Source organism: Stenella coeruleoalba, assembly GCF_951394435.1.
Source record: "Stenella coeruleoalba genome assembly, chromosome: 15".
Classification (NCBI taxonomy): Eukaryota; Metazoa; Chordata; class Mammalia; order Artiodactyla; family Delphinidae; genus Stenella; species Stenella coeruleoalba.
The window spans coordinates 71,561,266-71,578,046 of record NC_137161.1 but is presented as its reverse complement, the minus strand read 5'-3'; the positions used below and the strand labels follow the sequence as shown (position 1 = coordinate 71,578,046).

General features: G+C 54.7%; 1 protein-coding gene across 1 annotated transcript; it reads right to left on the bottom strand.

Moving 5' to 3' along the window:
- Window positions 1–592: 592 nt before the first annotated feature.
- Window positions 593–11,801, bottom strand: RABEP2 (rabaptin, RAB GTPase binding effector protein 2). Its single transcript, XM_079945090.1, has 14 exons — window positions 11,586–11,801; window positions 10,874–11,083; window positions 8,670–8,827; window positions 6,056–6,166; window positions 5,414–5,761; window positions 4,386–4,481; window positions 4,203–4,301; window positions 2,833–2,988; window positions 1,840–2,017; window positions 1,678–1,689; window positions 1,530–1,585; window positions 1,380–1,433; window positions 1,171–1,287; window positions 593–729 (listed from the first exon to the last, which is right to left on the bottom strand). The coding sequence occupies exons 1-14, from the start codon at window positions 11,644–11,646 to the stop codon at window positions 628–630; spliced, it is 1,758 nt and encodes a 585-aa protein (XP_079801216.1). The 5' UTR covers window positions 11,647–11,801; the 3' UTR covers window positions 593–627.
- Window positions 11,802–16,781: the final 4,980 nt, after the last annotated feature.

The window sequence follows — 16,781 nt, the reverse complement described above, 5'->3', positions numbered from 1 at the left end:
CCCCCCCCTTTGCCCTTGTAAAACCTCCCCTCCCCGACCCCGTGGGGCTTGCAGGGACAAGGCGACCGACTGAGCTGAGCTGCTTATTTATTGAAAATAAATGACAGAAAAATCTGGCCTTGTCTCTGTGCACACCTTGGGGCCTGGTTCGGGCCCCTGGGGACAAGCATCTTAGTGTCATGCAGTCCAGGAAGCAGCCACCTGTCCCAGGGCGTGTGTGTGGAGGGACCCGGGGACACGACCCAGGGCTCCGGCCACCACTCACAGCTCAGCTGTGCCTGGGGAAGGGGACGGAGGTAACAGGCATGGCTGTTAGGCTGGGTGGGGGCGGGGGCGGGAGGCTTGGAGCCCAGGAGGCAGCATGGCAGCCAGAAAGCCACAGGGCTGAGCCTGCCCCTCTGGTTTCCAGAGGGGGTTGGGACCCTCACCCAGGTGTCATCTTTGGAAGCAGAAGACCCAGCTGCCCCTGGGAGGAGGCGCTGGAGGGACAGGGCAGCGGTGGCCCCATCACCTCAACCCCAGGCTTGGAGAGGGTGAAGACTCCACCCTGAGACCCCCAAAGCCTCGGCCTCACGGTTCAGGAGTGGAGAAAGACGGTCTCCCCCCAGGGTGGGCGGTGCTGGCCCCTCAGGTGTCCTTGATGTCCCCGACGTCCCTGAGGGGCGCCTCGTCCATGATGCTGCGCACTTGCTCCAGACTCTCTGCCTGGCGGATCCGTTCCAGGCGCACCTGTGGGGGCCGGCGAGGGAGGCAGAGGGCCCTTGGTGGGAAAATGCAGCCTCCACCCCATCGGCCAGCCCCCTGAGGGGCAAGAGCACGGGACCAGTGTACCCGTGTACCTCACCTCTCCCAACCCCCAGTGAAAACGGTTCAAGGGAAGAAATGGATCCTAAGAGAGCGGCCTGAGGAAGGGTTGGCAGGGGCAGGTGGAAGTGACGTGATGAGCACGGGGCACGTCGGCGTGCCAGGCCCTGGGCCACGGGCTTCGCACCACCGACAAAGATGGAAGCACAAGATCTTCAACGTTTTTTGAGCACTAGCTCAGAGGAAAGGACCACGCCAGCCCCAGAGGGAGGGAGAGGACTCTTCTAACTGGGAGACTATCCTTGCAAGACGGAGGACAGGTCACCTGGAGTCATGCCAGTCTGGTGGGGAGGGGGCACGCCGTACCTGCAAGGCCTGGGACAGTCGTACGAAATCCCTCTGCACTTGCTCACTGGTCTCCAGCTCAGCCTGCAGCCGCAGCATCTTTGCCCTCTGTTCCGAGAGGAGGTCTGTGAGCTGGGCCTGGGGGCACAGGACGTAGAGCTAGGGCCCTGGGCTGAAGAAACAGGATGTCTGGACAGGGTAACCCCTTCAGTATCGCCCCCGATCCTCACCTCTTCTGTGCGGCCCAAGCCCAGTGGCTGCCTCAGGACTTCCTGCTGCCTGGCCTAAGGGAGACATAAAGGGCAGCAGGGGCTGGTGAGGGTCCTCTCCACGCTGCCACCCTCCTCCGCCATCCCGGCCTGGCCTGGGTCCTGCCTCACCTTGCTCTGCTCCTGCTGGACCCGCTCCATCTCCATCCTCAGGCTGCACAGGGAGGCTGGGAAGTCAGGCAGGGCCAAGGCGTCAGGCCCACAACCTCTCTCCTTCCCCGCCCCGCCCGGCCCGGCACAGGCTCCAGCCCATACTCACCCTCTAACACCTCTGTGCGGGAAGGAAAGAAAGAGAGGTCAAAGCTCATCATTCTCGCACTGCATCCTCTCTCCCCTCCTGGTGCCCAGGCAGTCCCCGAGGGGGTGGGGACTCAGCCTCCTGGGGAGCGAGGGTGGGGTGGCTCGCCGCCTCCTCCCTCACCTGTCTCCTCCCGCTGCACCCTCAGCTGCCCCTCCAGGCTGGCCCTCGCTGCCGTCTCTTCCTCCAGCGCCTCCCGCAGGGTCACGATCTCAATCCGCAGCCGCTCGGCCTCGTGCTCCTGGGCCTGCTGGTGGGCCCGCGCCTCCTGCTGAGTGCGGCGCACCAGCTGCCGCAGCTCCTGGAAGGATGCAAGTCACGGGCTGGGTGCGGGGCTGGCCGGGGGCCAGCGGCTAGAAGGGGATTGTGGGGAGGGGAAAGGAAGGAAAGAAGGAAGAAAACATAACAGAGGAAACAACCCAAACACCCATCACGGGAGAGTGGACAAATACCCTGGGACGGCAGTGAATATTTTCCCGCAGCACAACCCGGGGTGAAGGACATCAGGAGCGGTTCTGAGTGAAAGCTCCAGGAGACTACCCAGAGCAAGATTCTGAGTTTTTATAACTAAAAACAACTAAAATTAGCACTCCACGGTTTAGGCAGACGTGTATATGTAATAAAAATGATCCCAAAGAAGGGCAAGGGAATGATAAAGCTCAGGACGGCAGGAACAGAGCCAAGGACCACGGGGTGGGGCGCACGTAAGGCGATGTCAGTTACAGTTCTCAGGGTGGGCAAGGGTTCCGGCTGATGTTCATATTTTTAATAAATTCAATCAGCAGAGGCCACACACAGATCAATGATGACAGCTTGTTAGGAACCAAAGATTATGATGAATTCAATTTTGTGGATCTCATGTCACTTAAAAATAACAAGCCAAATTTCTGCTTCCTTTGCATCAAGCATTCTGTTAACTCATTTTCTCTCTGTGCTGATGCTGGGAGGGGGGTGTGGTCCCATTTGGCAGAGGAGGAGACTGAGCCTTAGAAAAGCTGAGTGAGTCGGCCGTGGTGACGCAGCTAATACACAGCAGCCTGGGTGCGTCCCGACTCCCGTGGCCCCAGGCCAATGCTTTGCTGTGCGTGGAGAGGAAGGGCCTGTCCCCCGCCTTACCAGCAGCGAGCCGGGCAGCGACTCCTCCTGGCCCTCATCCTGCTCCAGGCCCCGGGGGGCTGAAGACGGCGGCTGCTCAGCCCGGAGCCCTTGGTTTTCCTCAGTCAGTCGCTTTACCTCGTGGCTCAGGCACTTGTGCGAGGTAGCCAGCTCTGCCTGGGGATGGACAGTTAGGACGAGGCGATGAGGGGACAGGGGGTCTCCAGTCTCCCGTGAGGCCAAAGCCTGAACACTCCTCCCAGTGGTCAGGAATGAGAGCCAGGAAGCCCACGCCCTCCTTCTAGGCTGAGAAAGAAAGAAACACCCTTTAGTAAGCGTCTTTGGCTCCCAAGCTCTTTTTTTTTTTTTTTTTTTTTTTCCTGGCCACACCACGTGGCTCACGAGATCTTAGTTCCCTGACCAGGGATCGAACCTGGGCCCCCTGCAGTGGAAGCGTGGAGTCTTAACCACTGGACCGCCAGGGAACTCCCTCAAGCTCTTTCTACACCGTCCTCAATGACTTGGAGGTCACACAGTGGCAGCCACAGGCCACATCGGGTGTTTTATTTGGTCCATATGGGTGTTTTTAAACCTTAAACAAGGGGCTTCCCTGGTGGCGCAGGGGTTGAGAGTCCGCCTGCCGATGCAGGGAACGCGAGTTCGTGCCTTGGTCCGGGAGGATCCCACATGCCGCGGAGTGGCTGGGCCCGTGAGCCATGGCCGCTGAGCCTGCACGTCCGGAGCCTGTGCTCCGTAACGGGAGAACAGGAGAGGCCACAACAGTGAGAGGCCCGTGTATCGCAAAACAAACAAACAAACAAAAAAAACCTTCAACAAGTACAACATTAAAAACTGGGAGACTACACACAAACAGCCGGATCTCTGGCTTCTCCCGACAAATGAGAAAACCAGGCAGCATCAAGCCTGCACTCCCACGCACCATGGGCAGCGAGTCAAGGGGCACTAGCTCCCTTTACAGGGTCTCTTGGTTTGCCCTGCTACTCCTTCCTGCCTCACACGTGGCCCAGTTCAATCATCTGCCTCTCCTGCCTGGTCTCAGGAAGTATCCGATTTTGCAATCCCTGCTTTTCATTCTCACAACTCTGTAAGCTAGGACCCGTTATCTCAATTTCAAGGCATCAAGGCTGAGGCTCTGGGCTTGTGGGATTAGCTCAAGATCACAGTGAGTGCGTGGTGGGTTCTTCTGAATCAGTACCAGGTGCCCTTGAAACCCTTTTACCCTCCTGGCACCAACTCCAGGGCAAAGCCAGAGCGGCTGGTGGGGGGGGGGCAGGGGGCGAGGAAGGACAGGTGCCTCAACCTTCCACGTGGCTCCCTCAACCAATTCCCGTCCCACTCCTCTCCCTCCCGTCCCGGCCCCCAGCCCTCACCATCTGCAGCTGAACCCGCTCCTGGGCCTGGCTCACGGTCCCCTGCAAGGTCCGCAGCAGCTGCTCTGAGTTCTGGACCTGGGCCAGGAGCACCTGCATCTGTGGGTGGAAGGGGGGCAAGGGTGAGGCCGGGCCAGGAGGAGGCAGGGAGCGGAGGCCCTGCAGAGCAGAGGCTGAACCCACCTGCTTAGCGCAGTCCTCGTTACTCCGTCTCAGGCCCTCTTGCAGCTCATCCCGCTCCCGGCTGATGCTCTCCAGGTCCTTCTGCAGCTGCCGCCCCTGCCACAGACGCCGGCCTCAGCCCCAGCCGCCAAGGGGAGGCCTTCCCTCCTCGCCAGACCTCTCACGCCTTGCTCCCTGCACCTCGGTGGGCAGTGCCATCTTTCACCCAGTCGTTCAAGGCAAAGGCCCGGGAATGGATGCTGACTCTTCTAAGTCCTCCACTCCCCAGGTCCAACCCATCAGCAGTCCCTGCCCGGTGGCCTCCAAAGTGGATTCCAAGTCCACCCATTTCTCTCCACCTCTGCTGCCATCTCCTGGTCCCAGTCACCACCTTTCTCTAAACTTTGTCAAGCATCGCCCTCCCAACCGGTCACTACCCTGCTTCTCCCGTTGCCCCCTCCCCCAACTGCAGTCCATTCCCACCCAGAGGCCCCAGTGACCTGTTAAAAGCCTGGAGCAGAGAAGGCTTCTCCCTGCCTGACACACCACAGAGGCTTCCTGCAGCTTCTCCTCTAAGATGCAAACTCCATAGCTGGCCCCAAGGCCAAGGCCGACCTCCTGTGACCCCTGCCTGCCTTTCTGACCTCATCTCTCTTCCCCTCCTCTGTGGCCTTCCTGCTCCTCAGACACACCGTGGTCTGTCCGTCCTCTGGGCCTTGGAAACTGCAGTTCCTTTGGTCCCCAATCTTCAAAAAGCACCTCACTTTCCAGCCAGGATGGTCTCCTGCATTGCCAGTCTCTACCCCATTACCCTATTAAGTCTTGTTCTGGGTGTCTCACCCAGTGACACTGTCTTCCTCATGTGCCCATGTGCGTGTTTGGGCCTGGCTCCCTCACTAGAGGAAGCTCCAAGAGGGTGGGAAGTTTCTTCTTCACTGCAGGATCCCCAGCTCTAGCTCAGGGCCTGGACATAGTAGGTGCTCAGTAAGTACCTGAAGCAAGAAAGGGATGCGTGCACGTCGGCTGCCCACTCCGCCCACTCCACTCACCTCCACCTGCAGCTGCTCCCACTGGTTGTCTGGGACGAGCTGGTAACCAGGAGGGGGCAGGTAGATGCCCTCAGGGACCAGGGTGCCCGTGGACACCAGAGAGGCTGTCTCCTCCTGCTCGGGGCTCAGGCCATGGCGGCTGCGGGGCAGGGAGGCACTGCCGCTGGCTCCACCGCCCAGGGAGAAGGAGGAGATGGAGGCGCTGTCATCACAGTTGTGGGCGAAGGCCTCGGCCGCCGCGCCCCCGTCTCCACTCAGCTCCTCGAGAGGCTCCAGTGGCGGAGATGGGTCCCGGGACAGGAGCAACTCCGCGGAGCCGTGCAGGGAAGGGGGATGCCGGGGACGTCTCTAGGGAGAGGGGGCAGGGAAGAGGCTGGGGGGCCAGGGTCCTACGGCGCCCCTTCTTCTCTCAGCGCCCCCTGGCCACCCCCTCACCTGGATCTCTTTTTTTTTTTTTTTTTTTCGGTATGTGGGCCTCTCATTGTTGTGGCCTCTCCCATTGCCGAGCACAGGCTCAGCGGCCATGGCTCACGGGCCCAGCCACTCCGCGGCATGTGGGATCTTCCCGGACCAGGGCACGAACCCGTGTCCCCTGCATCGGCAGGCGGACTCTCAACCACTGCGCCACCAGGGAAGCCCCACCTGGATCTCTTGGATCAGCTCCTCTGCCCTCAGCAATTTCGCCTTCAGCTCCTCAATCTCCTGCTCCATGGGCAACACGATCTCCCGCAGCTTCTCCGAGTCCTCGTGGGCCTGAGGAAGGGGGGTTGGGCAGTGACTGTCCCCCCCTCCCGACTGCAGGACCCTCAGGACTGTTCAGAGCTTTCCCTCCAAGCACATCAGCTCTTCTAATTCTCCCAGGCAGGCACCGTCCACCCGCACTTTATTTATTTACTTTTTAAATATTTTATTTATTTATTTTTGGCTGTGTTGGGTCTTCGTTGCTGCACGCAGGCTTTCTCTTGTTGCGGCGAGCGGGGGCTACTCTTCGTTGCGGTGCACAGGCTTCTTATTGCAGTGGCTTCTCTTGTTGTGGAGCACGGGCTCTAGGCGCACAGGCTTCAGCAGTTGCGGCACGTGGGCTCAGTAATTGTGGCTCGCGGGCTCTAGGGCGCAGACTCAGTAGTCATGGCGCACGGGCTTCGATGCTCTGCAGCATGTGGGATCCTCCTGGACCGGGGCTCAAACCCGTGTCCCCTGCATTGGCAGGCGGATTCTTAACCACTGCGCCACCAGGGAAATCCCCACCCCCATTTTAGAGAGAGGAACACAGAGGCTCTGAGAGCTTACATGACTTGCCCCAGGTCACATGGTACAGAGCCAAAGTCACAACTACCTTCCTGTTGCCCACTTGTAGAGTGACATACATTTCTTCCCCAACATCATGTATCCCGTTTTATCATAGAACGTCACATTTTTAGTTGGGCTCATGACCTAAATTCTAGAATACCATCTACATTTCTCAGCTTCCCTATAACTAAGCATGGCCATATGACTAAGTTCCAGCTATGAGATGTAGGCATATGTGTCAGGTGCAACTTCCAGGACAACTCCTCAAAGGGAGAGGGTATGCTTTTCTTTACTCCTCCTTCTTCTTGCTGGCTAAAATGTGGATGTGATGGCTGGTGCTCAAGCAGTCATCTTGGACCATGAGGCAGTAAGCTACCTATGGCAAAACAGCAACATAGGAGGAGCCTGGGTTCCTATTGACTTGTTGAGCTGCCACATAAGTCCTGGAATGTCTACCTCTGGTTCTAAGAAAAACAGATTTCTATCTTATTTAAGCCACTGTTATTTGGGCTTTCAAACTTTGTCCTAATTAATATGTCTTCCCATACTCCCATCACCAGCATATTTCTGGCCACTTCTTTTCAGTCTTTTCAGGTTTGGGATCCTGTCGAACTTGCACAGCCAACAGCCTCTGGACACCTCCACTTGGATGTTGCACAGGCTCCTCTGTCCAAGTACAGCCAAATCTGAACCAATTCATGATGCCGTTTCTCCTCCCATAAGCGCTAGACTGGCGAGAATGACACTGCTATCCACCCAGCTGTCCAAGGCAAAAATCTGCCAGTCATCCATCCTCTTCCAAGTCATGCCATTTCTACCTCGTGAATCACTCAAAAACCCATCTCAGACAAGTTCAGTCTAACCCTCCAAATCTCTTATGTGCACAGTGGCAACAGGTAGGGTAAGCCTGCATGCTCTGCAGATGCCCACGCCGTAGATGGATGCAAGGCCAGGACTGGAACTTCCCGACTCTGGGCCTGTGGCTCCTTGCGCCGTACCAGGTAGCCTTAATTCAGCGGAGTCCTCTCCTTCACCACCCTGTGTAACCGCTCCCTGAGGAACACTCTGAATGCAAGTAAGTAGCAGCCTCTGCTGGCAAACTGTGGGTTGGAACCTTCCTTTCTTGGGCTCCTATTTTGATCTGTGTCCTTCTAACCAGGCAACTTACTCCATCTGCCTGAGCCGCAGCTTCCTCACGTATAAAGTGAGGTAAGTACCTACCTCACAGGGCAGCTGTGTGAATCAAATGAGGGAAGATGTGAATTTGCTCTGAAAGATGAAGAGTTTGGTAATATGTGCTTCCTACAATTGTTCATGACAAGAATAATGGAGGCAATATACCACAGAGATTAAGAGCAAAGCTTTAGAACCAGACTGCCTAGATTTTAAAATCCCAGATCTGCTCCTTTTTATGTGCATAACCTGGGGAGAATTACTAAACTTCTCTGAGCCTCACCTTACTCATCTGTTAAATGGATCTAATGGGTCCCTCTTTTAGGGGAAAGACTGGGGAGACTTGAATCCGTCAAGCAGGTATTGCAATGCCAAGTGCATGAGAGGTATCCTTAAGTGCTAGCTCCCTCCCCTCTACGTGACATGACTTTTTTCTTTTTTTTGGCTGCGCCACGTGGCTTGCGGGATTTTAGTTCCCCGACCAGGGATCGAACCCAGGCCCCTGCAGTGAAAGCACAAGTCCCAACCACTGGACCGCCAGGGAATTCCCTACATGACTTTTCTTAATTTGGGAGGTAAACACACCTGGCCATCCCACTAGTAAGTGGCAAGCCAGGACCGTGCTGAGTACAGGGCTCGTGTATGTTATACCTAGAATTATTACTGGGTGCCCTGCTCCCAGTGATGTGGCAGTGGGACACAGATAATCCCTCTGCCCCACGGTCACCTTTGGCTGCTTCAACATATTTCCAAATCCCTGAGGAGGGGGCGGGTAGGCTATCCCAACCCCAACCTTTTCCATCTGCTTCTCCAAGGAGTCCAGGGGGTGAGCCCTGGACAGCAGCTGCTTCAGGCGCCCCAGCTCCCGCTCCTTCTCCTCACAGTCCTGCTGCTGCTGCTGCCGCTCCTGCTTCAGAGACGTGATCTGGGCTTCATAGCTGCTGATGGAGTCTGGCGAGACAGGAAGGGCAGAGGAGAGGGAGGGTCAGTGCACTAGCCATACCTCGGGGCGAGCGGGGGGCGCTCCATCACTGCCGCTCTCTGCAAGGCAATTCATAGCAGTGATGACAGTGGACTTTGTGGTGGGATGGTCCTGGGCAATCAGTTCGCCTCTCTGTATAATGTCCTCAGCCAATGATTATCCCACTGGCTTGTTACAGGATCAAATGACGTGATATCTGGAAGGGGTTCAGCCCTCTTCCTGGTACATAATAAATGCTAAAGATAGGCTATCTGTTGCTATTAATACATACCGATAACAATCAAAATCTAGTAAGAGTCACAAATATTCACTCTGGACCAGACTCTGAGCTGGGCTCTGGAAATAGAGAAATTAATCAAACACAAACCCTGACACCAGGAGCCCACAGTCCAATGAGGAAGACAGCCGTGGAAATAGTTACAAAGCAGTGTGAGGAGAGCTCATGAAAGGACCACTCCTGGGCTTGCGGATCCCAGAGGAAAGAGCCCCTCACTCTACCTGCCAGGCCAGGAGAGACACCAGCAAGTGGTAAAGGATGGAAAGGACACATTAAGTAACAGGAGCAAAGGCTCACAGGTGGGAAGGTGGATGGTGTGGCTGGGGCATGGTGGGCACATTGGAAAAACTGGAGTGAAGATGTAGGAGGAGATGCTGGGAAGGGTGAAGAGGGTGGCCGTGAATGGCTGCTAAGGCCTTGAATGCCATGCCAAGGAGTTTGGGATTTATCCTACATGTCAGTGGGAGGTAAGCGGATGCTGGGCGGAACATGGTCATTTTTCATTTGCATAGTTATTTATTTTAACACATACTAACATTAGAAGTAAGGGTTCTGTTGCCAGACTGCCTGGGTTCAAATCTCCTTTCTATCTGTATGATCTTAGGCAAGTTATCTAACCTCTCTGGGCCTCAGAGCTTCCTCTGTAAAATGGAGACGGATAATAGTTCCTTACTCATAGAGATTATTATGAAGATTAAATACTCATAAAGCATTTAGCTCAGTGCCTGGCACTCAATAAATGTTAGTTATTATAATTATTATTACTATTATTATTATTTAGGACACAGTTTCTTACAGGGACAGGAAGTTCCCTTTAAAATAAATGTATATAGGTTTTTTTAAAGTGGATCTACTTAAAGAACAACATTAAGTAGATGACAGGGTAAGTCATACAAGGACAACCATGTTGCACAGATGGTACATGGATGCCTGAAATGTGGGGAACCATGGCCCCAGAGAAGTCTGGAGCCAGGAGCAGCTGTTAGAAAGGGAAATGACATGGTGGGATGGGAACTGTAGGAAGTTTACTCTGGAAGTCAATGTCAAGGCCAGATTATAGAGGGAGACTTGTAAGAAGGCTGGGACAACAGTCCGGGGAAGTTGACGAGAGCTTTGCTACAGCAGTGGCTGTGGAAGCAAAGGGGTGGGATGCAACTGGGAGCTATTGCAGAGACTCTGGCCTTGGACAACAGGAGAAGGGGAATGGAGGAAAAGAAGCTGGGGGATCTGGGATAAGGGGAGCTGATGCGTCCCAAGTACAGAGGATGAGAGGCGGAGAAGTCGGTGCATGTGGGGCGGGGTTGCGGGGAGGTTGTGCGCAGATGTAGGGGTGTTTGGGGAAGAAGGGAAACCAGATGATGAGACTTACAGAGACTAGGCCCAGGGCCGAGTCTGAAGGCCAGAGGCTCAAACGAGTTCTCAGGGAACTGAGAAGCTGCTCACTTTCAGGGTTGATCAGTCATCAGTGAGGGACAAGAAATGACACGACATGGGGCCAGGGAACAGGTAGCAGCTCCGAGCTAAACTTAGCTGGAACTGACAGAGCTGCTGCTAGCGCAGGCAACGCCGCTATGCAAATTAGAAAAGGGCGCGTCTCCCTCTGAGCCCCTGGGTCTGCCCTGCGCTAGGCAGCCCTGCTAACCTACCCCATAGGTGTAGGTTATGCCCGCTGACCTCTTTCTTGTCATGTACTCCCCCTTATGGGGCTGAGGGAGTCTGGGAGGAGTGCCTGCCTCACCTTTCAGGATGGCCTGCAGCGAGGCCACCTCCTCTTGGCATTGCCGCTGCACTGCAGCCACAGCCTCGGCCTTCGTGCTCTCGCTCACCTCGGCCACAGCCTTCATGGTTTCCATTTCTGCCAGGGCGCCTGCCAGCTCAGCCCGAAGCCGGTCGAGCTCCCCTGACTCGGCCTCAACTTTTGTCCCCTCCGGAGTCTGGGGGTCCAGCGCTGTGAAGGACAGGGATCAGCCTCTTTTCTCATCACTCTCGGATTCCCAATATTCCCAGGGCATCAAATCCTCAACTTCTGCAACTTAGTACAGCAGCCAAGGTCCCTGCACCTTTACCTAGCCCCGCCCCACTCACCTGGCCCCTCGCCTTCCCCGACTCCTCCTCACCTAGCTCTGCCTAGTGTTGCCTAGAGCCCCGCCTCTTCCTCCCTCGGTTCACCCAATCCCCTCTTTTCTCTGACACGACCCCTCCCTTTTAGTGGCTCGCCCCTTGTCCACCTGGCTCCTCCCCTCCCACACTGGGCCCCACCTCTAACCTGCCACTGGCCCTCTCCCTTGAATCACTAGACCACGCCCCCTCCGTCTCCCCCCCACACACACCGGCGGCGTGGTCCCGCCCCTTTCTCCAGGCTCCCCGCACCACCCCCACCCACCGACGCCAAGCTCGGCCCCGCCTCCGGCCTCGCCGCCCCTCGCGTGCACGGACGCATCCTCACATACCGGCCTCCGGCTGCCGCCGCCGGGCATCCTCGCCCGCGGCCGCCGGCGCAGGTGCCGCCATCGCCTCCGCTCAAACGGCGGGTTCCCGCACTCCCTGGTGACTGCGCTCACCGCTTCCGGGTCCTCTCGGCTGTTTCCGGATCCGCTCGGCTGTTTCCGGATCGGCCCTGGGCTCGAGGCTGAGGCCGGAGTTGGGGAGGGGTGGCCGAGACTCGGCCGAAGATTTCCGAGTGGACTCCCGGCCGCGGCCCCAGGTCCCGCCCCTCCCCGCCTTCTTTGTTGGGCAGCGATGCTCGAGAAGGACGCCTGCCGTTCAAACCACGAAGTAGTTCTTTCGTCAAAGGCCTTTGGGCGTCTCCGCGTGACCTTGGAAGCTTTGCTCAAATTACACGTCCTCCGGGACGCCCACTGCCTCAGCCCAAGGAGGGCGAAGCTCTCGCGGTCTCTCCCAAGCCTCGGAGCTGACCGCTTTGATCGGTCCCTGGCCGCCCTTCCGCCTGAGCTAGGCTCACGTTACAGCGAATTGTGGTCTGGCCTCCTTGCACCTCCGCTTTCGTGGAGCGTCCTCGGGGCAGGGCTGCTGGGTCGACTTCACTTTTCTGGGCGCCTGGGTCCCCGCGTAGTCAGTCGTAGAAGTCAGAAACTTCCAAGTCCCCATCCCCACTTTGATATTCAGCCGGTCACCGCTTCCTTGCTAATCCTCCCTCCACCTCCCAGTGCCTCTCAAATCCCTCCTTTCCTCTGTTGGCCGCTGCCCTAGGTCAAGCTCTCATTATCTGTGACCTCTCCCCTCCAACAGCCGACCTGATTTCTCCCCTTGGACGGTGACAGGTAACTCAAACTTCAGTCTAGAGCCTTGATTGCCTTTCTCCCAAACCCGTTTCTCCCTCTGGAAAGTACATTCCAGGAGCCTGCAAGTCCTTGGTTCTTCGTGTCCTCCTGCAAGTCCTGTAAGCTCTACCTCCAAAAGACTGAATATTCCAGAACGGGTCCCTTTTTCTTCATCTTCAGCTCTGACACCTAGCCCCAGTCCCACCATCACTAGCCCCACCCAGCCCCAGTCCCCATCATCTCTTTCCTGAACTTCCACGCAGCCAGAGGCTCCCCCTGTGTTGCCATTTGGCCCCTTTAGTTAATTCTCAAAGCAATTAAGAGTGATCTTTGTAAAACAGGTCATGTCTCATTTAAAAATGGGCGAAGGACAGGAATAGACATTTCATTGATGTCGCAGATGGCAAATATGTGCATGAAAGAAGATATTCAACATCATTAGCCATTAGGGAAGTGCAGATTTCCTACTTGCACACCTACCAGGACAGCTAAAATTTAAAAAGAGTGATAATACCAAATGCTGGTGAATAGATGGAGAAACTGAGTTTCTCATATATTCCGGATGGGAATGTAAAACGGTATAGCTACTGTGGAAAAGGGCACGACAATTTCTTACGAAACTAAACATGACCGGGCTTCCCTGGTGGCGCAGTGGTTGGGAGTCCGCCTGCCGATGCAGGGGACTCGGGTTAGTGCCCCGGTCCGGGAGGATCCCACATGCCGCGGAGCGGCTGGGCCCGTGAGCCATGGCTGCTGAAAACTAAACATGACCTTACCTGAACACATCAAGCTTTTCCCCACCCCAGGTCTTGGCTCCGAAGTCACCTTCTCAGTGATGCCTTCCCTGACCACCCTATCTAAAGTAGCCACTTCTATCACCTGTCCACCATTAGATCGCGTTAGAGACTTCTCACCACCTGAAATTGTTTATTGGTTAACTTATTTATTATTTATTAACAATTGGTTAACCAATTGTTTACTGGTTAACGTGTTTATTACCCCCTTTAGCCTTCTGTGGCCCCCAAGACTTGAATCAGAGCTCCATGAGATTAGGAACATTGTCTTTCTTGTACCCTGTTATTTTCCCAGCACCTAGCACAGTGCCGGGTAAATAAACAGTAATAAATAAATATTTGGTGAATGAATGAATGAACACTTTCCTTACTGATCTCTCTGGCCTCCCTCCAACCCCCTCCCCTCCCCCACCCCACTGCAACCTGGGTAGTTTTAGAAAATGCAAATCTAACCAGGTCAACTCCTAGATTATAAATCCCCAAGAGCTTCTTGCCCTCAGAATAGAGTCCAGACTCCCTGCATATGTGGCAGGGTTTCTTGGGAAGGGCATGAAATGATGCCTGTAAATAAGGTTCCGGTCAACTATCAGGCTTGGATTTTAACCCGAGACCCTGGGAGTCATTGAAGGCTGTTGAGCAGGGGAAGCACAGGGCTAATTCCAAGGAAACACTCTCTGTGAGGAATGTGAGGAATGTGGGTGGGAAGTAAAGGAAGTAGAGGACAGACAGCCCACAAAAGAAGCTGTTGAAATGGTTCTGGTTGAGAAGAGTCCAAAATAGGAGAAAATTGACTCTAGAAATATTGAGGATAGAAAATGAACTAGCTTTGGTGACTGAGTACATGGGGGAAAGAGAAAAAGTTTCCTGTCACTCTTCCTAACTTCCTTCCCCTTTTTATTTATTTATTTTAGTTGATTTACAATATTATGTTAGTTTCAGGGTACAGCAGAGTGATTCGGTTGTGTATATATATATTTTTTTTTCAGATTTTTTTCCATTATAGGTTATTACAAGATATTGAAGATAGTTTCCTGTGTTATACACTAAATCCTTGTTGCTTATCTATTTTATGTATAGTAATTTGTATCTGTTAATCGCATACTCCTAATTTATTCCCCCCCCCCGTTCATTTCCCCTTCGGAAACCATAACTAACTTCCTTCCTTTATACAACAAACACTTATTGAGCACCTACTGGATGCCAGTGAACCAGGCAGTAAAGAGCCCTGTTGTAGCACAATGAATAATCTAGGGCAGGTGGCCAATGAGAAGACTAAAAAATAAACAAGCGGACTTTGGGACTGGGGCAAATGCTGGGAAGGAAATAAAACAGGCGTGTGAGGTTAATTTCAAAGTACCTGGGGTGTCAGGAAAGGCCTCTCTGAGGAAGGAATGTTTGAACTGAGAGTTGAGCAATGGAAAGGAGCCAGTGGAGTGAAGAGCCGAGAGCAGATCCAGGAAGAAGGGCAGCAAGTGCAAAGTCCCTGAGTCAGGGGCAGAGTGGTGGAGAGTTGAGGTAGGAAATGTAGTCACGGGCAGCCTCCCTCAGGCCTTTGGAATATTTATTTTAGGCAGATAACAGTCTCTGGAACCTTCTAAGCAGGGAGCTGGCATGCTCTAGCAAGAAGACTCTGCGTGTGAGGCAGCTGGGAAGCTAGTGAAGGGATGAGAGAGATTCTGTTGAAGGAAAGGCAGATGGGGTCCTGCCCCCTCACTGGCTCCATGTTCTTCCCCCCTCCCCAGCCACCCCATCCCCCCCAAAGGGAGGTGGGGGCCCTGCCAGCTGGAGGGTCCCCTGGGGTTTGCCTAAGGCAAACAGGAAGCCACAGCCCAGTGAGACAGGCCTGGGAACCAGCAACTGAGAAAGCAGGTCTCCTGGGTCCCTGGCCCTTTTCCCTCGGTGACTGCAGCAGTGACAGACACAGAGATTCACATGGAGGGGGTGGGGGGGGTGGGGGGGGAGAGAGAGCGAGAGAGAGGGACATGGAGGGGTGTGTGTCAGAAGAGCAGATTTAAGAGTCAGGACGCCTGGGTTCTGGTGCCCAGTTGTACCACCAGCCCAATGTGTGATCTCAGGCAACACCCTGCCTTTGTGTGTGTGGGGGGGGCTCAATTTTCCCACTTCTACATGGGTTCCTTCCATAACTGAAGCAGGGGCTTCCTGGGGAAGAACTGGGAGACAAAGGGGCATGAAGCATCAGTCATTCCTCAGCACCGCTGCAAAGGAGCCCCAGGAGCAGAATGGCTTGAATCCTTAGCTATTAATGGACACTGTCTCTCACGAACTAGGAGCGCTTGCTATGTGCTGTGCTAAGCTACAAGTGCCGTATGTATATCATCCTGTTTAATCTCCACAAACAATATATATACATTTTTTAATTTATGAAATTTATTTTCTTATATAAATTATGAATTTCTCTGGGCAGACAGCCTTCACCTTACTGCACGAATAGCACGTCTGTAATACCAAGTTACAGGACAAGTCTTAACAAGGTCTGTATTCAACATAGCACTTGTCTACTGGGCACTGTAGAGCAGGATGAGGAAAAGCCAGGATCCATCTCAGGTGAAGAAGGGCGAGGGGGCAATGTGTCTCCCTTTCTGACAGTTGGTTTTCTCCCGGGAAGGGGAACATGCAAAGTTATGTCTGGATTCTGGAAGTGGGAGGAGATCTTGGAGGCAGAGAAGCCCAGTGCAGCACTGCAGCTCGGCTCCCTTTATCTCTGAGGGAAGCAGGGACTCCTCTTTTACTCATCTGTAACACGTCACTCTGGCCCAGCTGATGCTTTGGGGAAACGGGGACAGGGGTCATCATCGAATTAGCAGCAATTAAGAACAGGCCATACACTGCCACAGTGTGGAGGTGTCATCCTGGCCCCAGGGACCTGAAAGCACAAACAATATTTTGAGACTACGGTTATTATCCCCAGTTTACAGAGAAAGAAACTAAGGCTTAGAAAGATGAAGACATTTAGCCAAGTGGCGGAGGTAGAGGATTCACACGCAGGTCTGCCAGATCCCACCGTATGTGTGATGGGCTGCTTGTACGGAGGTGGAGAAAGGCCCAAGAGACGTTGGTTGAATGAGTGAAGGGGGTGTGTGTGTGAAGGGAAATGAACTAAGAGCCTGAGGTTGAAGGAGGGAGGAGGGGGAGAAGGAGGGAGCCTGGACCCACTCATTCAACAAATATTCCTTGGGTGCCTACACAATAACGTGCCAAGCACTGTTCCGGGGCACTGTGTGTACAGTTGTGAACAGGACAAAGTCTCTGCCACAAGGGGCTTTCTAGTGGGGAAACAGAAATCCACCAAGAAAGGAGACACGCAAATAAGATCACCTCACATGGTGGTAAGTGCTGTGATGAAAATAAAACACGGTAGCAGGGAGGAGGCGAGTTTTGTGGCTCTGGAGGGGTGCATGGAGAAAGGGCCTGAGGCATGACCACCCCTTCCTCTCCGGGGGGACTGCCCGTCCTCCCCCACAGACGCCCATGGTTCAGTGCCCACCAGGTCCCCGCCTGCCCCAGCATCCCCCGCGCGGCGAAGCTGGGTGCCGGGGGGAGTCTGGCCACC

Excerpts from the sequence above, each read along its gene's own strand:
- RABEP2 (XM_079945090.1), bottom strand. The coding sequence starts at position 11,646 with ATGGCGGCACCTGCGCCGGCGGCCGCGGGCGAGGATGCCCGGCGGCGG. Across the intron at positions 5,762-6,055 it reads AGCTGATCCAAGAGATCCAG|AGACGTCCCCGGCATCCCCC; the intron begins GTGGGGCTTCCC and ends CCCTCTCCCTAG. Across the intron at positions 1,288-1,379 it reads GCTTGGGCCGCACAGAAGAG|GCCCAGCTCACAGACCTCCT; the intron begins GTGAGGATCGGG and ends CTGTGCCCCCAG.